The following is a 24,228-nucleotide window of genomic DNA, read 5'->3' as shown; positions in this document are numbered from 1 at the left end:
TTTTTAAAAGCTTTAAAACGAGACACTTTTATCCAGTCAGTGGCTGAACATTGACAGATTTTGGCACACAGTTAAGACGCAGACTTATTCTTTGATCCTCGACAGTGCAGTAGTCCTAAACAGAGTGAAACCTTTGTAAGTCTGTCAAAATCAATGGGCTTAGAAAGGCTTAACCGTGTTTAGGATTGCATTGTAAACGATATAGACGCTTTTGATCTTGAGGAGGCAGTTGAAGATGGTTTTATTTAGGACAACATTTGGTTAAGTTTACTTACTAGCAGTTCTGATTTGTGATTTAAAATTTGGGGGGGTTGTGTTTGTTCATTTGTTAATGTATTTTATTTTAATGGATTTATCTATGTTTTAAGCAGCCGTGATCTCCGTAGTTAAGAAAGGCAGCTTTAAAAAAAAAGGGTTTAAATAAATAAATAAGCAAATAGAGGAAGGGATTCTGGGTGTTGCAGCTCATCCCATCCAAGAGTGGCAGGGAGAGAAGTCAGACTGCCCACAGAATCCCCTCTTCCGCTCCCAGACTAGGGTTGCCAGGTACCCCCTGGAAACTGGGGTGTGTGTGTGTGTCTTTCCAGCCACAAATCGATGCCTTAGGCCTAGTTGGCATCAGGACATTGACATCTTTCCCAGAAGTGACATCATCCCATCACTGATGACAAGGGAGACGCTCTGGTATTTGGTCCAAACTCCATGGTAGAAGCTGATTTTACCATTCCAGAGCATCTCTCATAGTGGGGGCGACATGATGATGTCCCTCCTGGAAACAATGTCAGTGCGCTGATGGCGACACTGAACCTCTTTGGAATCTCTCACCCTCCAGCTTCAGCAGATAACCCCACGTTCTAGTATTATGAGAGAGGGAGAAAAGCTTCTCCCTGTCCCCTCTCTCCGTAAGGTCTTTCCTTGATGCTTTCTCCGAACAGGTACCTTCATGCACACTTTTTTTTTTCTTTTGTGAGAAATGGGACAAGAAAGGTGCGTCACAGCCTCTTGAGGTATACCACTTGTCTTACCTTGGGCAAGTCACAGCTTTATTAGAGCTCTCTCAGCCCCACTTACCTCACAGGGTGTCTGTTGTGGGGAGGGGAGGGGAAGGTGACTGTAAGCTGGTTTGAGTCTCCCTTAAGTGGTAGAGAAAGTTGGCATATAAAAACCAACTCTTCTTCCTCTTCCTCTTCCTCCTCCTCCTCCTCCTCCTCCTCCTCCTCTTCTTCTTCTTCTTCTTGTCCCTGCTAGCCTCTCACAGTGATTTCTCTACATTTTTTGCAGAGGAACCACTTCCAAATGACCTCCCTCCCAAATTGCCTTGTCTTTCATGTACAGGAATTGTCTTGCCTTGTGCCGTTGCCTCCATCTTCTTGTCAGAACTCCTAGCTGATTTGCCCCCTCGCTGTTGTTCTTGCAGCCTCTCCTTCAATCAAGCTCTTGGTGGATGACCCAATCGTGGTGAACCCTGGGGAAGCCATCACTCTGGTATGCGTCACAACCGGTGGGGAGCCCCTTCCGACGCTAACCTGGGTGAGGTCCATTGGTGCCTTGCCCGAAAAGGCGGTCCTGAAGGGTGGGACGTTGACCATCCCCACCATCACGTTTGATGACGCCGGCACCTACAGCTGCATTGCTAACAACAATGTAGGGAATCCGGCGAAAAAGTCCACCAACATCATCGTCCGAGGTAAGAAAGAGTGGTCAGATACCTTCCTTCCTGTCCGGTTCATCCTCTGTTTGGGACCAAGATTGGATTGTTCCAGCCCTTTTCAGATATGTCCGTGTGGACTAGGAGACCTGTGATGCACCCAGTAGACACAGTGGTTGTTTGATGTGAGCTTTGCTGGTATCTTTCCCAACAAAGGCGTGTATTGGGAGCCCATGGTCACCACAAGGCACCCAGTACTCTAGGTCAGGGGTGTCGAATTCATTTGTTACATGTTGGTATGCTGGGGGTCTCCAAATATTTAGATGGCGAAATTAGCTTATTGGAGACTGAAGTTAGAGCTCAAACGAGAGGCTTGAATTAAAGTGGAGTCTTTGACCTTTGTATACGAGGGATGAACAAATCGAGAGGAATAAACTAGCAGGAAGCAATTTAAACCGTAAAACGAGAATGCAACCATTCAAATACACACACACACACACACCAATTCCTAATAGGGAAAGGGCAATTGGAAGTTATAGCTACCATCAGAGGTCCAGAGAGAAGCGAGGAGTGATCAGCAGAGAGGAAGACCGCACTAGCAGCATGGGGCAAATGCTTGGATCTAGTAAGACGCCTACACAATTGCCACTGTGAGGGTAGCTATATTTATACTAAAATTCTGCCTTGAGGCAGGGTTACTCACAGGACAGATGGTCCTAGGTGCACAAAGCTAAGATTTCTTCTCAAGTATTGAAACATTAAAGTGAGGAAAGACAGGAACTAAGCAATACAGATAATAATAGGGGCTTGATTATTGGCAAGTACTGGGCGTTTTTTTTATAATTATTTTATTTTTCTTATAAGGGCACAGAAAGAAAATTAGGGAAAAGGAGGGGAAAATAATAATAGCATTTAATATCTGTGTCCTAGTGTTTTAGAACATTACATACATGCATCCTACATCTGCCCCAAGAAGACATTATCTTTTTAAGTTCTATTTTCTATTTTTTTCCTATTATAATAATTTATTATTAGGTCTATGACCGCAGTCTTGGACCAAGGGAGGAAGAAAGGAAGGGAGGGGAAGACGAGGGGGGATGGGAAACATAATACATAGTATAATAAGTTCTCTATCACATCCTCTATTAGTCATTATACTATTGTACTTGGCATACTCTAAATATTTCTTCTATCTATATTCAATTCTAAACATTATGGTTTTTAATTTGTCGACTTAAGTCTCTTTCCTCTAAAAGACCAGATAATTAAGATCTGATGAGTATGTTTCATATAAGGGCTGCCATAGTACTGGGCATTTATTGATATTAGGTGGCTATCAGGTGTCTGTGGGTGTGAGGGGAAGAGGATGAATTAGAAGATGGGATTAGCCTGGCTGTCCCAGAAAAGGAATTCAGGGAGTGAATGGGAGCGTTGTTGTCTCTGGCTTTGGTCTTCAGGCTGATCTTGATAGAGCGGCCACGTTGATAGTCATGCAAACGTTACAATGTCCTGTTCATTGTCCGGAAGGGAGCAGCTGTCCCATGGCTCAGGGAGGTTGCAAGCGGGTTCGGAGACAGTCTTCTCCTCCAGTATTGTGCAGCTACATCCAAGATGGAGTTCAGGCCACTTCCGTTCCTGAGTCCCCAGCACTTCTTGCCATCTGTAGGATTCTGCTAGCACTTTGCAGCTTGGTCCAGGGCAGCGTTTGGGTCTCTTCCATCCCTTGGCTCACTACATAGTTTGCTCTCTGCATGGTTCCTCAGTCCTGCACACTAGTCCATGTGTGCCAGGGTAGCTGGGGTATGAGAGGCTAGGGCCACATACGAGGGCCAGATATGACATCAATGTCACGTGGTCGGGCTGGACCATGTGCACCATAAAATGCAGTGCCAGGCACTGGAGATACAAACTTTATAGAAGACCCAGGCAAAGCCAAATCATGATATTATTTGTTATGTAAAATACAAACATGCTTAAAGGGATAACACTCTTACAGTATATTCTTTTGTTTATCGTTCTTTTATTTTGACGCCTCTTGCTCTGTAACTAGTGTGTGAAAATCTGGAGTCAGAGTTTGTGCTGTAGCATACTCATCAGGCCATGTTCTGAATTGTTTTTGTTTTTGTTCGATGGACAAAAATCAGGCCTTTGTCCAATGGACCTGCCGCTGGGGTGGATGCACAGAGGGCCAGGGATGCCACTCCTGCAGCCTCGGTTTGCACACAGCCAGAGAGAAGCAGCAGGACCGGGGTGAGAGATCGCTCAGTGGCAGTGAAGAGTCCTCTTTAGCACCCCCTTCCCACACAAGCGCTTGTCTATCACAGCTGTTCAGCCATCTCTGTCTCTAGGAGAGGAGAGGGGGAGACTGAGAGGGGATCTGATAACCATCTTCAAGTACTTGAAGGGCTGTCTTATAGAGGGTGGTGCCGAGTGGTTTTCTGTTGCTCCATAAGGTCAAACCAGAACCAAAGGGCTGAAATTAAATCTGAAGAGTTTCTGTCTAGACATTAGGAAGAACTTTCTGACAGAGTGGTTCCTCAGTAGAACAGGCTTCCTCGGGAGGTGGTGGGCTCTCCTTCTTTGGAGATTTTAAAGCAGAGGCTAGATGACATATCTATTATCTCCAGGATCAGAGGAGCATGCCTATTATATTCGGTGCTGCAGAACACAGGCAGGATAATGCTGATACAGTTGTCTTTTTGCGGCTTCCTAGTGGAACCTGGTTGGCCACTGTGAGAACAGACTGCTGGACTTGGTGGGCCTTGGTCTGATCCAGCATGGCCTTTCTGATGTTCTTTTGGCCTTCTGTCAGCTGGCCATCTAGCCTCTGCTTAAAAACCTCCAAAGAAGGAGAACTCACTATCTCCCGAGGAAGCCTGTTCCACTGTGGTCAGGAAGTAATTTTCCTCTAGGCCACATTGGCCAGAGATCCTGGAGGGGTTTCCCCCCATCTTCTGGGCATGGAGTAGGGGGTCACTGGGGGTGGTGGAGGAGAGGTAGTTGTGAATTTCCTGCATCGTACAGGGGGTTGGACTACATGACCCTGGTGGTTCCTTCCAAGTCTATGATTCTATGATCCAGGGATTCCTGCAAAGGTGAACCACATTTGTAGACTTCTCTAGTTCAGTAGGTGAAGCCTGGGCCCCAATTACCATGGGAATGATGGCCTTCAAGAGGGATTTCCCCCCCAAAACACCATGCCTTGATTCAATACCCTCGGATCCTGGACAGCTGCTACTGTAAGCGGGAACCTGGGATAACCTCCTTGGCGCGGCTGGCTGGTTTGCAGAAGGATTCCTTGTTGGTTGCTTAGCGCCGGCGAAGTTGATTAATCTACCCCAACCGAGCCGTTCATCTGAAACTGATTTTCTGTAATCCAATATGCCCATAACACTGGAACACAAACTCCTTCGTGGTGGGGACTTTTAATAATAACTGGAGATTAATCATACCCTGGGAGGGCTTTGCTGTGTCGGAGGAGCCTGACGCGATTATTTTATGAGGGCCGTAACCTCTCTTTGCACTTTATTACCCGGCATATGATGCTTTTCCTCCGGATGATGAGTTAGAGTCTATATCTTGCAGAGAGGTCGCAGGGGAGGAAGGCGGAGAGAGCCGGCAGCTTGGTTCGCTGCCCTGATGAGGTTTCTCTGGGTCTTTCAAGGACATCTGCATTTTGCAAGTGTATATTCCCTGCTGTGATTGCTGACCTTGGCAGAAGATGGGGTTCTGGCCTCAGAGGAAATAGCCGGTGATTGTCCAGCGGTCTGCTTATGGGGGAACGATCCCGAGAGCGTTCCTTACAAAAAAGGAGGAGGGCAGGAAAGAGAATCCTCTTGATACGGAGTGGCTAAAAATGTACACTGTATGCATTATGTGCCATTGAACAGCTTCCAACTTACAGCCACCCTGTGAATTAATAGCCTCCAAAAAGTTTTATCATTATCAGCCTTACTCTGGCTGTGTAGAAAAAAATGTAATCGAAACCCTTCAAATAGCTGGTGAATAATTTTGTGGTCTGAGGCACTGGGAGGATGAAAGAGTGGGGGGTCCGATTCCGGCACCTGAACTTCTGAGAATAGTGATGCTTCAGCCCACTCCAGCTCTTCTTGTGCCTAGGGCTGCTTACTCAAGAGTAAGCCTCATTAATGCTTCAGATGAGGGGCAGGTCCATTATTCTTCCTCCCCTCTGCATTAATGAAATGAAGACATGGGAGTCCTCTTACCGTTTCCACCACAGAGAGAAAAGCACCCGGAGGAAGAAGAAGAGTTGGTTTTTAGATGTCATTTTTTTCTACCTGTTTACGGTCTCTTCCCCTTCCCCTTCCCACAACAGGCACTTTGTGAGGTAGGTGGGGCTGAGAGAGTTTGGAGAGAACTGTGACAGGCCGAAGGTCACCCAGCTGGCTTCATGTGGAGGAGTGGGAAAACCAACCCCGTTTTCCAGATTAGAGCCTGCCACTCATATGGAGGAGTGGGGAATCGAACCCGGTTCTCCAGATTAGAGTCCACCACTCCTAACCACTGCACCACACTGGCTCCAGGAAGCCATTTTGAACAGACAACATGGCAAGGTTGAAGGGGCATTGTGGTCAACTGGTTTTGGGCAGCCTGGCCTTCAAATGCCCACTGTGCCATGCAGTGGGCTTGTTGTAGAGATAAAACAGGGAAGAGACCTTGAGCTGTAGATAGCTAAATGACCGAACGAGAAAGTGCTGGTGAACCTCTTTGCAGCCGCTGCTCTTCTGCCCTGTTTCTGAGCCCTCCCGTGGTTTTACTTGAAGGATGTGTCATGGTGTTTGGCTTTGCTGTCGAGCTGGGGGGGGGGGCTTTGAATTATGGCGACAGAGTGCATTCAGTGAAGGAGGCTCTTCTTAAGGACTGCCAGAGAGGGGGAGCTCACCACCTCCCTAGGGAGCTGATTCCACTTTCGAACAACTTGTACTGTACAATTCCCCCCCCCCCCCATATCCAGCCGGTACTTTTCCTCCTACAATTTAAACCCATTGTTGTGAGTCCTCTCCTCTGCTGCCAACAGGACAGCTCCCTGCCCTCCTCTAAGAGACAGCCCTTCAAATACTTAAAGAGAGCAATCCTGTCCTCCCTCAATCTCCTCTTCTCCAGACTAAACATTCCCAAATTCCTCAGCCTTTCCTCGCAGGGCTTGGTCTCCAGGCCCCTGATCACCCTCGTCGCTCTCCTCTACACCCGCTCCATTCTGTCCACATCCTCCTTGAAGTGGGGCCTCCAGAACTGCACCCAATACTCCAGGTGCGACCTGACCAATGCAGTGTACAGAGGAACTATGACATCTTGCGATTTGGATGTTATGCCTCTGTTGATGCACCCCAAGATCGCATTAGCCTTTTTTTTTGGGTTGCTGCATCACACTGGCTGCTCATATTTAACTTACAGTCCACCCGTAAGTTAGGGTTGCTTGTGGGCAGACATGCTAGAATTTGTGATTTCATCAGATTGGCTGTGGGAGGGTCAACTGAACAAACCGTGTAGTTCTCATACAGACCTGTAATGCAGAGTGGCTGAACGTAAGAATAGCAATAGGGCACTGCTGGAACCATTTGGGTAGCAAGGGTAGATATCTGTGATCTAGGGAAGGTGTTAGGGCCAACATATATGTGTAAGAGTTTTGGGATGGCAATGAGTAATTGTAGACGTTGGCAATGCAAAGAGGGCCGTCCAAAACCCAAATGGACTAATAGCATTTGCAATGGAACGGAAACTGAAATCTGAAGGCGCAATTGTGCATTTGGCTAATGTGAAAAGCCGGATTGGTGGAAAACCACTTGTACATCTTGATGTGTTCTCAGGATCTGTGAACTTAGGCAGATCATGAAAGGGAGGGCAGGAAGGGTTGAGCCAGTGCTTGACTCTCATGGCCCTTTCTTACATGCCCAGGGCCACATGCCGATCGATTTCCCTTAGGGGTCAGGAAGCAATTTTCCTCCAAGCCAGATTGGCCAGGAATCCGGGAGGGTTTTCCCCCCATCTTCTGGGCATGGAGCAGGGGTCACTGGTTGTGTGTTGGGGAGGGAGGTAGTTGTGAATTTCAGCATTGTGCAGGGGGTTAGACTAGATGACCCTGGCGGTACCTTCCAGCTCTATGATTCTGTGATTTACAAGGGAGAGGAATCCATTTTTTCGCCGGAGCCAAGGGAAGAAGCAACATCCAAGATTCTACAAGAGACAGCAAAAATTAAACCCCACTTCTCCTTGGATACAGATTTCATGAGTCATGGCATAATAATCTAGCCCTTCTGCATATTTATTCATAGCAACTCAAGCCTAGGAGCCTCAGGAGACTGAACAAAATATAATTAAAATTCTCTCTTGATTTTTTTTCCAAGCTGTACAGTCTAATGAATTCCTCAAACGATGAGGAGCCGGGAGAGGGAAATGAAAACGCCGCTGAACTTGAGTAAACTCAGCTGCATCCCCGAAGCCCCAGAGACGGGCACAGAGAAAATGCTTGTGCCTGCTTGTGACTTTGTTTCTCTGACATGTCAACTCTGCCCCTTTCCAGAAACTGAGCGTTTAAGATACATTTTCCACACTAAACAGCTCCTTCTCCCCCCCAGAACATAACCCTCAAGCAGAAAGAAAGAAAGAAAGAAAGAAAGAAAGAAAGAAAGAAAGAAAGAAAGAAAGAAAGAAAGAAAGAAAGAAAGAAAGAAAGAAAGAAAGAAAGAAAGAAAGAAAAGAAAATACGCAAATCGGTTCAGTTTCCTTTCCTGTTCTTCGTAGTGGGCTGAATTAAGGAGGGGCCGGCATGAGTCAAGAAGGCGGAATGGGAAAATGTACTATCAGGGGCCCGTACACAGGACCCCTCTTTTGGGGTAGACAGTCTTCCAGACTGTTGAGTTGGGGAGTGGGCCGGAGAGGAGGGCTGACCAGGGAGACCTGCTGGTGGGCCCTTGGTTCATTTCTGCTGGGATTGTTGCAAAGAATGCTGGACCAGGTGTACCTTGGTCCAGTCCAGCACTTCTCATGTTCTTAAGCAAAATCCAGGATCACTTAATACATGTGAACATCAGAACTTAAGATTATTTTCTAACCCCCCCCCCCACACACACACACACACACACACTGTTCCAGGTTTGAGAGAATTATCTGCAGGATTTGAGAATCTCCTGGTCGTTCCTTTAAGGGCCTTATTTTTGGGTGGTACTGGTGTGCATTGCTGGTCCAGGAGGACCTAACCCACCAGAGCCCCCTTCTGAATGCTTAGGGCTTTTTAGCTTGGAAAGAAGGCAGATAAGGGGACATATGATAGAGGTCTATAAAATTATGCATGGCATGGAGAGAGGGGACAGGGAGAAGCTTTTCTCCCTCTCTCATAATACTAGAACGCCGGCTCATCTGCTGAAGCTGGAGGGTGAGAGATTCAAAACAGATAAAAGGAAGTATTTCTTCACACAACACATAGTTAAATTGTGGAACTCCCTGCCCCAGGATGTGGTGATGGCTGCCAACTTGGAAGGCTTTATTAAGAAGGGAGTGGACATGGAGGAGAGGGCTATCCATGGCTACTAGTCAAAATGGATACTAGTCATGATGCATACCTGTTCTCTCCAGGAACAGAGGAGAATGCCTATTATATCAGGTGCTGTGGAACACAGGCAGGAGAATGCTGCTGCTGCAGTCGTCTTGTTTGTGGGCTTCCTGGAGGCACCTGGTTGGGCCACTGTGTGAACAGACTGTTGGACTTGATGGGCCTGGGTCTGATCCAGCAGGGCCTTTCTTATGCATGTAATCTGTGTCATTCCTGTCGGCTCGAGGGCTGTGTGTGCATGAGGGAAAGAGAGGAATTAGTCAGGGAATCTCCCAGCTTTTAACTTATTTGGTTTTTCGGGAGCGGCCTCGGCTATTCAAGCACAGATTTCATAGCTACCAAGGAGGGGAGCTGAGGTGTTGGCAGCCTTCCAGGCGCATAATCCCACTGTGGGCCTGGAGTCTGCCCCCCCCCGCCTCCCCATGGACAAATAAGAACATGCTGAGGTCGTGATCCTGCTACTTGCATGGCGCCCCCAGCTCCCCTGGGGATTCTCGTCGCATGCAGAACCTGGCAGGCTTTCATCCTCTCTGGCTTATTTGGGAGGAATGAGCCATTCAGGTAGCCCTGCATTTGGCTTTGAGGAGGAAAAGCCAGAAAGCGGCACAGGAGACGCTGAAATGGGCCCTTGGTGCCAACTCTCCAACTTGCTGCACTTGCTGCCAGCATGGTATCGTGGTTAAAGGCAGTGATTTGGAATGGTGGACTCTGATCTGGAGAACCAGGTTTGATTCCCCACTCCTCCACATGAGCGGTGGAGGCTAATCTAGTGAACTGAATTTGTTTCCCTGCTCCTACACACAAAGCCAGATGGGTGACCTTGGGCTAGTCACATTCTCTCAGCCCCACCTACTTCACAGGGTGTCTGTTGTGGGGAGGGGAAGGGAGTGTGATTGTAAGCTAGGTTGAGTCTCCCTTAAGTGGTAGAGAAAGTCGGCATATAAAAACCAAGTCTTCTTCTTCTTTTTCAAGCCATGCGAGGAATTATTCTGTTTAAAGAGAACGAAAGAGGAGTGAAATTCAGAGCATGTTGAAGGCTCAGAGCCTGAATGGAGTGGAATGGAGGCTGCTGTTCAAACATAGTAAAAAAGGCCATGCCAGTAATGTAGATGGGGAAGGGGCCATGGCTCAGTTTGTAGAGCATCTGTTTGGCATGTAGAAAGTCCCAGGTTCAATCCCCGATATCTCCAGTTAAAGGGGCCAGGCGATGTAAAAGACCTCTGCCCGAGACCCTGGAGAGCTGCTGCCAGTCTGAGTAGGCAATGCTGACTTTGATGGACCAAGGGCCTGATTCAGTAGAAGGCAGCTTCATGTGTTCATGTGATGCTGGACCACTGAGCCCAAACTGGGGAAATCAGGCAGGCAGTGTAGGGTTACCGGGTCCCTCTTCACCACTGGAGGGAGGTTTTTGGGGCAGAGCCTGAGGAAGGCGGGGTTTGGGGAGGGGAGGGACTTCAATGCCCTAGAATCCAATTGCCAAAGTGGCCATTTTCTCCAGGGTAACTGATCTCTATCGGCTTGAGATCAGTTGTAATAGCAGGAGATCTCCAGCCACCACTTGGAGGATGGCAACCCTAAGGCAGTGAGTTATGAGAGGGTCTTTTCAGTGGCAGCCCTCATCCTTTGTGGAACTTTCTTCTGCCCAGCCCCTTTGGGGGGGGGGGCTTAACCAATTTTTATTTGTATCACTCTAATTAAAAATAAAGAATGGGGGGTGAGGCAATTTTAAGAAGTGATTTTGAAGAAGTCTAACACAGAGGCCATTCTTAAAAGTATAGTCATAAGCAATTTGACAGTAGCAATCTACTCAAGGCAGATCCTAAAGGAAATGGTAATAATCACTCATGAATCCATAGGGTTCAATTTACATTAGAGTTTACTTAAAAATGTGTTCTGCTCATGGTAAATCCACAGTCAATCAATCAGTCAATCAATAAACACAAGCGAGGAGGAGGAGGAGAACATTTGGTTCTTACATGCCAGTTTTCTCTACCTTTTAAGGAGAATCAAGTCGACTTACAATCTCCTTCCCTCCCGCTCCCTACAGCAGACACCTTGTGAGGTGGATGGGGCTGAGAGAGTTCAGAAAGAACTGTGACTAGCTCAAGGTCATCTAGCAAGCTTCATGTGGAGCAGTGGGGAATTGGCCGCTCTAAACCGCTACACCTGCGGGTATATCCCAAACACCATATCAAAAATTTGGAAGGCAAGCTGGGCAGGGAAAGATAGAGGAACGGGAGGCCCTAACTATAAATCAGAAAGACAGGAAAGATGCTGAGATGCCAGAAGATGAAAGAGCCTCTGGCCAGGAGCAGAATAATAATAATAACAATGACTACGACAATGATGTATTTATTTATATTCCACCTGTGGGCTCATAAGAACATAAGAGCATAAGGAAAGCCCTGCTGGATCAGACCAAGGCCCATCAAGTCCAGCAGTCTGTTCATGCAGTGGCCAACCAGGTGCCTCTAGGAAGCCCACAGACAAGATGACTTCAGCAGCACCATCCTGCCTGTGTTCCACCGCACCTGATATAATAGGCATGCTCCTCTGCTCCTGGAGAGAAGAGATATGCATCATGACTAGTTGCCATTTTGACTAGTAACCATGGACAGCTCTCTCCTCCATAAACATGTCCACTCCCCTCTTAAAGCCTTCCAAGTTGGCAGCCATCATCACATCAGAAAAGCCCTGCTGGATCAGACCCAGGCCCATCAAGTCCAGCAGTCCGTTCACACTGTGGCCAACCAGGTGCCTCTAGGAAGCCCCACAAACAAGACGACTGCAGCAGCACCATCCTGCCTGTGTTCCACGGCACCTCATATAATAGGCATGCTCCTCTGATCCTGGAGTGATCAGATCACAGGGCAGATCACAACAAAAATACACCAATCATATTATTCACAGCGGAAATAAGAGACATTAAGTGTGTGTGTGTGTGTGTGTATGTGTGTGTGTGTGTGTGTGTGTGTGTGTGTGTGTGTGTGTATATATATATATATATATATATATATATATAAAAACTTTAAAATAACAATAGCACCTAAACTGCCGCTCCCTAGTGCTAGACATAACTATAGTTTACATTATAAAAATAATGTACTGGGAAGGTCTATTCAGGCCGAAACATGTATGGTCCTGTATTGGTCATTTATATTGAATGCCTATCAACTGTGTATGAGATGTTTGTAACTGGTGTTTTTTTATATGTAGTCTGCATCCCCTGTGTTTTTAACACATTTATAGTGTACACCTTGTAATAAATATAATTATTTTGTTATAGTTTATAGTTTCCAGCTCAACCTTTGATCTGGTGTTTAAACCCATGTCCTTTTTTCAAATGGAGACTGAAATTTGCAGCGGTAAGCACAGTCTTCCACAGCTCGACTTGGTTTTGAAAAGGGATCCATCCCCCTTTCCCAGTCAGCCTCAACCCACTTATAACCAGGGAGCTCCCACCAAAGTGTACCAGTCCACAAATAAAAGAGAAGCAATTACTTCGCCGCTCTAATCGGCTTGTGCATTTTACAACTGGGAACCAAGCCATGGGCTTTCTTCTTTTCTGGGGGCCGAGGCGTTTCCGGGATCAATTTTATAAGCGACTCCTCATTAAAATGTAGATAGTTTATTGATTGCAGTTGTTGCTGAGACCCTTTCCCCCCACCCCCTTGGAAGGAACGTTGCCGGATACAGTCATGATAGTTCTTAAACAAGAGTGTTTAACTGTTCTGTGTTGTGTGGGTGCCTCTAAATGGATTGGGGAAGGTGCTGCCAGGCAGGCCCTTCGAACACGAGGGAAGGAAGAAGGAAGGAATCCATGTGCCGGAGGCGGGCTGAGGCGAGCCCCCCAAATCTGGGTACTGAGGATGGGAGAAGACCCAGAAAATGTGTGTAGCAACCACGTTTTGTAGGAGCAGGGCCTAATAAGGCACGAGCTACTACTCAGTTGATGATGACTCATGAGAAAGCCAGCATAGTACAGTGGTTAAGAGCGGTGGTTTGGAGCGGTGGACTCTGATCTGGAGAACCGGGTTTGATTCCTCACTCCATCACATGAGCAGCAGAGGCTAATCTGGTGAACTGGGTTGGTTTCCCCACTCCTACACGTTAAGCCAGCTGGTCACAGCTCTCTCAGTCCCACCTACCTCCCAGGGTGTCTGTTGTAGGGAGGGGAGCGGAAGGGAAGGTGATTGTAAGCCGGTTTGATTCTCCCTTAAGTGGTAGAGAAAGTCGGCATATAAAAACAACCTCCTCCTTCTCCTCCTCCTCCTCCTTCTTCATAAATCTGAGCCACATACTCAGTGTAACAATGGAGACACTTCTGGGTGTGTAGAAGGGTAACAAATGCTAGGGCATAACATCATACAGGTTTGGAAGCAGAGTGGATCACCAGTTTTCCCCCATTCTGTACAGCATGGCATTGAGATGGAACTGTTGTCTGTTTCCATCTCTGTGCTTTGATCAGAGTCATTCCTGGGGCTCCATTGGCCGTGGGATCTACCTGATAGTTCTGCAGGGGTGGCACAGGATCCCCTGCAGTTTATCCCCTCTTTGTGCCGGCTCTCTTGGATGCATCCTTTAAAAGCCAGTGTGGTGTAGTGGTTAAGAGCAGTGGACTCTAATCTGGAGAACCGGGTTTGATTCCCCGCTCCTCCACCTGAAGCCTGCTGGGTCACAGTTCTGTCAGAGCTCTCTCAGCCGCACCTACCTCACAGGGTGCTTGTGGTGGGGAGGGGAAGGGAAGGTGATTGTAAATTGCTTTGAGACTCCTTATGGTAGAGGAAAGCAGGGTATAAAAACCAACTCTTCTTCTTCTAAAATATCAGCATCAGATCAGTTTCCTGTGTCTTTTGCATCTATCCAAACATTAGCATCTACTGTGAAGTGATTGCAAGAACTGACTGTGACATTATCTAGGTTGATTGGCAGACACCACAGGGACAAATATTTAAGTTGTAAGTCTCTCTAAGTATTTGAAGGGCTGTCACTTAGAGGAGGTCAGGGAGCTGTTCCTGTCGGCAGCAGAGGATTGGTCTCTCAATAATGGGTTTAAATTGTGGACGGAAAGGATATTAGGAAATATATTTTTATAGTAAGAGTTGTTCGATAGTGGAATCAGGTACCTAGGGAGGTGGTGAGCTCCCCCTCACTGGCCATCTTTAAGCAGCGGCTGGACAAGGATGCTCTAGGCTGATCCTGCATTGAGCAGGGGGTTGGACTAGATGGCCTCTATGCTCCCTTCCAACTCTATGATTCTATGATTCTTAATTCATAAATCTCAAACAGGTCCCCCCTATGGTTTTTAACTATTGAAGGCAGCATTGACAGCAGATTGGTTGCTGGGAGAAGGCAGCTTAACTATGCAGAGCCAGCGTGGTGCAGTGGTTAAGAGCGGTGGTTTGGAGTGGTAGACTCTGATCTGGAGGACCGGGTTTGATTCCCCACCCCTCCACATGAGCGGCTGAGGTTAATCTGGTGAACTGGATTTGTTTCCCCCTCCTACACACGAAGCCAGCTGGGTGACCTTGGGCTAGTCACAGCTCTTTTAGAGCTCTCTCAGCCCCACCTACCTCACAGGGTGTCTGTTGTGGGGATGGGGAGGTGATTGTAAGCCGGTTTGAGAAACCCGGCATATAAAAACCAACTCTTTTTCTTCTACCACTCGTCCAGAATTGTCTGGAGGCATCCAAACAGCTTGGTAAACGATTGGCTCCCTGGGAATGAACGGCAAGCAGGATACAAGTCAGGTGGGGCAGCTTGGCTGCAGGACCGTTAGAGGTGCATATAAGTATCTATAAGCCACTGGGATTTGTTCTTGCTCTCTCGCCCAGGAGTTCACAGACTGCGCTCCTGAGTTCTTTGCGCCGCCTCCCTGCAGTCTCCATCCAAATGCTTTGTTTCGCATGTTCACCACCGTGCTCAGAATTCCATCCACGTGGAACGCAGCCCTTGTCGGTGTGCATTCATGCCGTGCAGCCCCCGGAATTATTCATGTCCGGATGCCTCAGGAGCCCCTACCTGTGGAGCCAGAACATCACTCCGTCTTTGATTGGCAGCCGCTCTCCTGGGTCTCGGCCGCCAGAGGTCATTCCTGGCCCTGCGACTGTGAGATCCTGTTAATTGACGAAGGAGGGGCTGAACTGGGGGTGTTTTGCATGCAAAGGGGCTGCCGTGGTTCCATGTCAAGCCTACTGATTTCTGGCTGGGCTGGTGAGGGGTGCCGCAGATCCACCCATGATGAGAGATCAGTGCAGCGGCTCCTTTTCAGTTTTGATTTGAAGCGGCCTTGTACCGAATCCGACCAATTGGTCCATCAAGGTCAGTACTCAGGCTGACAGCGGCTCTCCAGGGTCTCAGGCAGAGGTCTTTCACATCACCTAAGACCTGGTCTGTTTCACTGGAAAAGCGGAGGGTTGGACCTAGAACCTTCTGCATGCAAAGCAGAGGCTTTGCCACTGAGCCACAGCCCCTCCTCTTCTGTAAATGTGAGTGCACGTTAAGGAATCTTAATTCGAGTGAACATTAAGGAATCGGGGCTAGAGCAACTGCCCTATGAGGAGCGGTTGGCACTCTTAGGGCTCTTTAGCATAAAGAGTTGCTCTTTAGCTATCCATGGCTACTAGTTAAAATGGATACTAGTCATGATGCATACCTGTTCTCTCTAGGATCAGAGGAGCACGCCTATTCTATGAGGTGCTGTGAAACACAGGCAGGATGGTGCTGCTGCAGTTGTCTTGTTTGGGGGCTTCCTAGAGGCACCTGGCTGGCCACTGTGTGAACAGACTGCTGGACTTGATGGGCCTTGGTCTGATCCAGCAGGGCCTTTCTTATGTTCTTAATCTCTTGTCTAACTCACCTACTTTTCAGTTGGGTGGGACTGAAGCGGGGGGGGGGTCGCTCGTTGGTGAAGAGAAATGACTTTGTACGTGCTCGGAAGTACTCCTCACTTTCCTTCCCAGGACTGAGCCCTTGCAGTTTTTTTTATTATTATTATTAAGCTGAAGTGTTTTTTTTTAATCACAGCTTGACATATTTTGTAGGGTAAGGGAAATCCCACCAACATTCCTCTAAATAAATAGCCACCAATTAACATGATCCCAGGTGAAGAGAGACATCTGCAGTGCTACAGCTTTCCAAAAGATCGAGTTTTCTAGCTTTTCCTTTCTTCCTTTGAAATAAAGTATTTATAAAAATTAGAGGTACCAACCTGTGCAAATCCTTCAACGGTATTTGCATTTAAATTGAAAATGTGACTGCGTCTGGTCTCATAAGAGCCAAGTAATTACTTGATATTTTAAAAGTTTGGCGATGCCCTGGTAGGATAATGCTTTGCCGCTTAATTGTGCTGACACTTTTTGAAAGTTGGGGATTTGTTCAATGTGAAAGAGAGCAAGCGAGGCCCCACGGAAAGTGGAGCAAGAAAGTTCCTGGCAGCTCAAAGGGTGGAGAAGGGAGGGGCCATGGCTCAGTGGTAGAGCATCTGCTTGGCATGCAGAAGGTCCCAGGTTCAATCCCCGGCATCTCCAGTTAAAGGGACTAGGCAAGTAGGTAATGTGAAAGACCTCCTCTGTCTGAGACCCTGGAGAGCTCCTGCCGGTCTGATTCAGTAGAAGGCAGCTTCATGCGTTCATGAGAAGATTGAACAGACCTAGCGGCATAGACCAGTTGGTTTAAGTGGCTTGTACCAGGCACCCTGCATAGGTTTGCACTCACTGGCTGAACGGTCACTGCTGGCAGCATGCTGTGAAGGGGTTTCTCATTCAACACGAGGTGTATGGATCTGGGCCTTCTGGCTGCCAGGTGCCCCTAGGTGATGCCTGGACCCAGGCTCCAGCTGAGAACCCTCCTCCCCACTGTTAATTGTCCTGTGTACAAGCTAACGGTTACTGTGATTCACGTTTGGCTGAAAGGCAGCATAAAATTGCCATTATTTTATCGCTGAGCTGAGTGGTAGAACTCCTTGGAGATCTCCCATCCAAGTATTAACAAGGGCCGACCCTGCTTAGCTTGAGTTCTGGCGAGATCAGGCTAGCCTGGGCCATCCAGGTCAGGGCAAGAGACATTCAGAGGTGGTTTTCCATTGCCTGCCTCTGCATGGTGACCCTGGACTTCCTTGGTGATCTTCCATCCAAGTACTAACCAGGGCTGACCCTGCTTAGATTCCCGAGATCAGATGAGATCAGGCTAGCCTGGGCCATCCAGGTCAAGGCAAAAGACAAACAGAGCGGAGGTGGTTTGCCACTACCTGCCTCTGCACAGCAACCCTGGCCTTCCTTGGTGGTCTTCCATCCAAGTACTAACCAGGGCTGACCCTGCTTAGTTTCTGAGATCTGATGAGATTGGGGTCTTTGCCTGCTAGCGTGGATGAAATGAATCTCTACCCTGGAGAGCTGCTGCCAGTCAGAGTGGGGAATATTGGGCTCGATGGACCAACGGTGTCTTGCTCAGAGTAAGGCATCATAAGCATGCCACCTTGCCACATAATTAAAATAATCATGAAACCGACACAGCCCTATAATGAAACATTGAAACCATCATGGCAGTAAATGCATCAAAAACAACCGTTGCCTGATGGAGCCCCCTTGCAGAATCTAAGCCGGTCTGGTTCTGGCCAGTGTCTGGTTAGAAGACCACTTAGGAATCCTACATAAGCCACCCGCCATTATCTTAAGGAAGGAAATGCAGGAGAGAAAGGAATATGTGTACATTTTTATTAGGAAGAAAAGAGGGGAGGGGAGGAACTCTTCCAATTGCTCACCGCCTGGTTCTGTGGTCCACATTCTGTCTACTTCTCTCGCATAGCACTAGAGGACTGGAAGGGATCTAACCAAGATGGCTTCAGCAGAAGAGCTGGATTCGAGTCCAGTAGCCCCTTAGAGACCGACAATATTTTCAGGGTGTCAGCTTTCGATAGTCAAAGCTCCCTTTGTCAGATACCTGTTTTAACTCTTGAAAGCTCATACCCCAAAAAATCTTGTCGGTCGCTAAGGTGATACTGGACTCGTATCTGACTGTTCAACTGAGACCTTGCCAACCTAAGGGCAGGGCTGCCCCCCCAATGTACAGCATCGTGCGCAAGGAGCAGGGCACAATGGCTAGAATAATAGAATCATAAAGTTGGAAGGGCCCATACAGGCCATCTAGTCCAGCCCCCTGCTTAATGCAGCAGCATCCCTGACAAGTGCTTGTCCAGCCTCTGCTTAAAGACTGCCCGTGAGGGGGAGCTCACCATCTCCCTAGGGAGCTGATTCCACTGTTGAACAACTCTTACTGTAAAAAAATGCTTCCTAATAGCTAGCCAGTACCTTTCTGCCCACAATTTAAACCCGTTATTGTGAGTCCTCTCCTCTGCTGCCATCAGGAACAGCTCCCTGCCCTCCTCTAAGTGACAGCCCTTCAAATACTCCAAGAGAGCGATCACGTCCCCCCTCAACCTCCTCTTCACCAGACTGAGCATTTGCAATCCCTTCAGCCTTTCCTCGTAGGGCTTCTTGGTCTCCAGGCCCCTGATCCTCCTCGGCGCTCTCCTCTGCACCCGCTCCATTCTGTCCACATCCTTATTGAAGTGAGGCCTCCAGAACTGCGCACAGGACTCCAGGTGCCACCTGACCAATGCGCTGTACATCGGAACGATGACATCTTGCGAGCTGGATGTTACACCTCTGTTGATGCACAACAGAAGCTTCCAGGAAGTAAACCCACGGAGTGTAGCATATCCTGCTGCCTCAGTGCTGGTGGGGATCAGAGGGACATGTTTCGAATCCCGAAAAGTACCGTGTTTTGTTCATTTGTCCATGCGATTTGCCGACGTTATCCTCACAATAGCCCGATGAAGATGAGTCTCGGAGACAAGTTGACCTTATCAAGAAAACCTCAGGGCCAAAGAAGGATCTGAACCCAGGCCTTCCTTGTCCAAGCCCATATCTCTCTTTGCTGTGCCACACTGGTCCCTAAACTGTGGATGGTATCGATGTGGTTAGTTCTCTGCTCAGAGGTGGTTTTTTGGGGGAGTTGCATGAATGCAGTTGAAGAATTAGCACCGCCTGTGTGTTTGCTCCTGCAGAACCTGGTACCTTTGGTAAACAGGCTTCTTACAAAAAAAAATTACCCAAAGCCTCCTGTGCTCTCTCCTCCAAATGAAACGGACTTTGTGAAAGCTACTCTGATCTCCTCAGTGCTTAAGGAATCGATATATATTTGCTTGGTTGGCATTCCTTCTTGCCTGCATAGGAAAATCCCCCTTCCATGGATCACAAATCTCTAGTTTGCTATTCAGCAACTGTATTTGGGGCTTTGTGTCGACGAGAGACGATCAGATAATGCGGAGCAGAAATAGTTTTGTTTCCATGGTGCAAATGGAAGTTGCTTCTTATTGGTTCCTGTGACGTGAAGGTAGCAAAAAGAGACAAGGTGGTGTCCTGTACCAAGGGGCTTCAGAAACAGTCACCTGAGACTGTGCTATATTTCCATTGGCTTTTCACTTTAGATAAATGGAAATAAATGGAAGATACCTCGGCAATTGGATGATGGAAATGTTTTCACCAATAAATTGCTTTATAAATTGCATCAAGTCAGAAGTCAGGAGAAGAAGAAGAAGAGTTGGTTTTCATATGCTGACTTTCTCTATCACTTAAGGAAGGATTAAACCGGCTTACAATCCCCTCCCCCTCCCCACAAGAGACCCCCTGTGAGGTAGTGTAGGTGGGGCTGAGAGAGCTCTAAGAGAGCTGTGACTAGCCCAAGGTCACCCAGCTGGCTTCATGTGGAGGAGTGGGGACAGCAATCCGCTTCACCAGATAAGACAGTGCTGCTATATATTATATAGGGTGGCCAGTTCCTGAGAGCAAGGGGGAGCAGACAGAGATGTCAGGGTGCTTTAGGAATTTCAAAATCTCTGTCGTTTTTACCATGGAGATTTTTGAAATTCCTCGAGTTTCACTTCCGCAGGGGGATCTTTCTTAACTCAAATGTCCCAAGCAAGCAAGAAACAATAATGGATTGTTTCTTGCTTGCTTTGGAAATTTAAGAAGCATCCCCCTGAGGAAGCGAAAGCAAACAGGTAGAGGCAATTTAATTATTAAGTGTTAAATCCTTTTCCCTGGTACCTAGGGTTTCCAGCTCTGAGTTGGGAAATACCTGAAGATGTCTGGGGCGGGGCCAGAGGAGGGCAGGGTTTGGGGAGGGGAGTAGGGTTGCCAACCTCCAGGTACTAACTGGAGATCCCCTGCTATTACAACTGATCTCCAGCCGATAGAGATCAGTTCACCTGGAGAAAATGGCCGCTTGGACAATTGGACTCTATGGCATTGAAGTCCCTTCCCTTCCCCAAACCCCGCGCTTCTCAGGCTCCACCCCAAAAACCTCCTGCCAGTGGTGAAGACGGATCTGGCAACCCTAGAGGGGAGGGATTTCAATGTCATAGAGTCCAATGGCCAAAGTGGACATTATCTCTTGGTGAACTGATCTCTATTGGCTGGGTTTCACTTGTAATAGCAGGAGATCTCCATCTTGTACCTCGAGGTTGGCAACCCTACTTGCACCAATTGCTGTGTGTGTGTGTGTGTGTGTGTGTGTGTGTGTGTGTGTGTGTGTGTTGGTCTTCATTTGCTTTGGTGCTGCCCTCTTTTCTTTTGCTTGATTACTAAGTAATGTAAAGTAAAGGTCCCCTCTGCAAGCACCAGGTCATTCCTGACCCATGGGGGTGATGTCACATCCCGACGTTTACTAGGCAGACTATGTTTATGGGGTGGTTTGTCAGTGCCTTCCCCAGTCATCTTCCCTTTACCCCCAGCAAGCCAGGTCCTCGTTTTACCGACCTCGGAAGGATGGAAGGCTGAGTCACCCTTGAGCCGGCTACCTGAGACCGACTTCCGTCGGGATCGAACTCAGGTCGTGAGCAGAGCTTGGACTGCAGTACTGCAGCTTACCACTCTGCGCCACGGGGCTCCTTGCTTGATTACTGGTAATCCTAAAATCATACCAACAAAAATTTCGACTTAAAGTCCTTTGAAAAAGTAACATATTACAAGCTGTATAGAGACTGAAAAAAGAAATGACTTTCCTTCCTTCCCCCAGAGAACTGGGACCGTTATCCTGTCAGCCATATACATTGCAGCTGTAGATTTCACCCTGTTGGTAGAAGCACCATCAACAGTGGTCAGATCTGAACAGGCGCGCAGCCTCATATGGAGCAAGAAGGTCAGTGTATGGTCCCGAGCCACACATAATAATAATAGTTATGTGCCATTAAGTTGCAACCGACTTATATTGACTGCTCATGGGGTTTTCAAGACGGATGTGGTATGCCATTGCCTGCCTCTGCATAACATCCCTGATTTTCCTTGATGGTTTCTCATCCAAGTACTAACAACGGCCAACCCTGCTTTGTTTCCAAGTTAGTTTATTTCAACAGAGATAAATGTAAAGTTCTGCATTTAGGTCGGAAAAATCAAATGCATAATTATACGATGTGGGAGACTTGTCTGAGCAGTAGTGTGTGCGAAAAGGATCTTGGGGTTTTAGTAGACCAAACACTGAACATGAGTCAGCAGTGTGATGCGGTAGCTAAAAAGGCAAACAGGATCCTGGGCTGTATCAACAGAAGTATAGTGTCCAGATCACGCAAAGTAATCACATCCTGCTTTACTCTGCTCTGGTTGGACCTCACCTAGAGTACTATGTTCAGTTTTGGGCACCACAATTTAAGCAGGATGTAGACAAGCTGGAACGTGTCCAGAGGAGGGCAACAAAGATGGGGAGGGGTCTGGAGACCAAGTCCTATGAGGAAAGGTTGAAGGAGCTGGGTATGTTTAGCCTGAAGAGGAGAAAACTGAGAGGGGATATGATAACCATGTTCAAGTACTTGAAGGGCTGTCATATAGAGGAGGGTGCCGAGTTGTTTTCTGTTGCTCAAGATGGTCGGACCAGAACCAACGGGTTGAAATTAAATCAAAAGAGTTTCCGTCTAGACATTAGGAAGAATTTTCTAACAGTTAGAGCGATTCCTCAGTGGAACAGGCTTCCTCGGGAGGTGGTGAGCTCTCCTTCCCTGGAGGTTTTTAAGCAGAGGTTAGATGGCCATCTGTCAAAAATGCTGATTCTATCACCTTAGGCAGATGATGAGAGGGAGGGCATCTTGGCCATCTTCTGGGCATGGAGTAGGGGTCACTGGGGATGTGGTGGAGAGGTAGTTGTGAATTCCCTGCATTGTGCAGGGGGTTGGACTAGATGACCCTGGTGGTCCCTTCCAACTCTATGATTCTATTATTCTAGTTTGGGCTATTCAGACTGCCCAGGTAATGCATCCAAGGCTTTAAAGGTTAAATGCACCAGTACTTGGGTGTTAAGAGATGAAAATTATTTCCATAAGTGATTTGCATCAGTCATTTAGTACTTCAGCAGTGAAAGAGGGGTCCTTGAACTATACTAAGATAACGATACCGCATATACCTTTTGGACTGCTGCCATTTAAAACATGCACACACACGTACTTTAGTCTCCGTTGATTAATGTATTTTAATCAGCATATATTTGTCACAGGCCTGCAGAAAAGCATTCTGTCTGGTTTTAGATGATGCTGCATGTCACAGCGGCCAAGGGTTGGGCCGAGCTCTCCTTTGCCACTCGCTGTTTCCAGATGTGGTGAGCCAGATGTGAGAGCCAGTGTGGTAATAGTGGATAGATTGGTGGACCAGAACCCTGAGCAACCCAGGTCTGAATCTCTGCTTCTGCCATGGAAGTACTGGACGACCCTGGGGCCATCACAAACTCTCAACCTGGCCTATTTCACAGGGTTGTTGTTGTGAGAAAATGGAGGAAGGGAGAACGACATTCCAGGCCGCTTTGAATCCTGACGGGGGAGAAAAGTGCAATATAAATAAATAAATGGCAGCTGCAGATGTTCTCCTATGGAAGGGATTCTGTCCTCCCGGTTTCCTTGCTTGTATTGATGATGTCTTTCTTTTTTTCTTTCCACAATTTGTGTACATCTCTTGTATGTGACGTATTAATGGACAAATAGTGATGAAATATATATATTTTATGGGAAAAACCTGAACACAAAACAACAGAAAATAGTACTAAGTAGGCCTGGGCATATTGGTAAATCCAAACTGAAAATAAACCAGAAAATCGCCATTTCGGCATTTTTTGGGTTTAATTTTAACCGAATACTAAAAACTAAAAACCATGCTAGGAAAAGTTGAGGGCAGCAGGAAAAGAGGAAGACCCAACAAGAGATGGATTGACTCAATAAAGGAAGCCACAGCCTTCAATTTGCAAGATCTGAGCAAGGCTGTCAAAGATAGGACATTTTGGAGGACTTTCATTCATAGGGTCGCCATGAGTCGGAAGCGACTTGACGGCACTTAACACACACACACACACGCACGCACTAAAAACCAGGAACCTGAACAAAGCCGGATAGGTGATTCCCGAATAGCCAAATAGATATTTGGCTTTTTGGGTTTCAGCTAGTCGCCTTTGCTCAGATGCATGGCTCTGTGGCTGATGGCTTCCAGAATCGTAGAATCCAAGGCCTCGCCTCCATCTTGTTTCGATTCCATCTTGGGATGTAGTAGAAAAGGGCAAGAGTCCAGTAGCACCTTAAAGACTAACAAAAATATTTTCTGGTAGGGTATGAGCTTTCGTGAGCCACAGCTCACTTCTTCTTCAGACTCTTGCCCTTTTCTACTACTGCAGACAGACTAACACAGCTACCCTGATGGTTAGTTAAATCTTGGGGTGAGCCAATTCAGCAAATTTTAGGGTTACCAACTCCAGGCTGGGAAATCCCTGGAGCTCATGAGGTGGAGGCTGAGGAGGGCAGGCGTTGGGGAGGGGCCTCAGTGGGGTATAACGTCCTAGAGTTCACCCTCCAAAGCTGTCGTTTTCTCTGGGGGGAACTAATCTCTGTAGTCTGGACACTGGTTGTAATTCTGAGAGATATCTAGGTCCCACCTGGAGGTTGGCAACTAGTTCTCGTTGAGCTGATGGCCTTTTGTTAACT

General features: G+C 47.5%; 1 protein-coding gene across 1 annotated transcript in view; it reads left to right on the top strand.

Annotated features, from left to right (window-relative positions):
• The window catches only part of MDGA2 (MAM domain containing glycosylphosphatidylinositol anchor 2), a 438,982-nt gene that overhangs the window by 253,510 nt on the left and 161,244 nt on the right, over positions 1-24,228 (top strand). Inside the window, exon 6 of the mRNA XM_056851084.1 lies at positions 1,418-1,687. Coding sequence (XP_056707062.1) covers positions 1,418-1,687 — 270 coding nt within the window. The remainder of the gene's footprint in view (positions 1-1,417; positions 1,688-24,228) is intronic.

The sequence above is a fragment of the Euleptes europaea genome, chromosome 6 (assembly GCF_029931775.1).
Source record: "Euleptes europaea isolate rEulEur1 chromosome 6, rEulEur1.hap1, whole genome shotgun sequence".
Taxonomy (NCBI): Eukaryota; Metazoa; Chordata; class Lepidosauria; order Squamata; family Sphaerodactylidae; genus Euleptes; species Euleptes europaea.
This window is presented reverse-complemented; position numbering and strand designations above follow the sequence as displayed.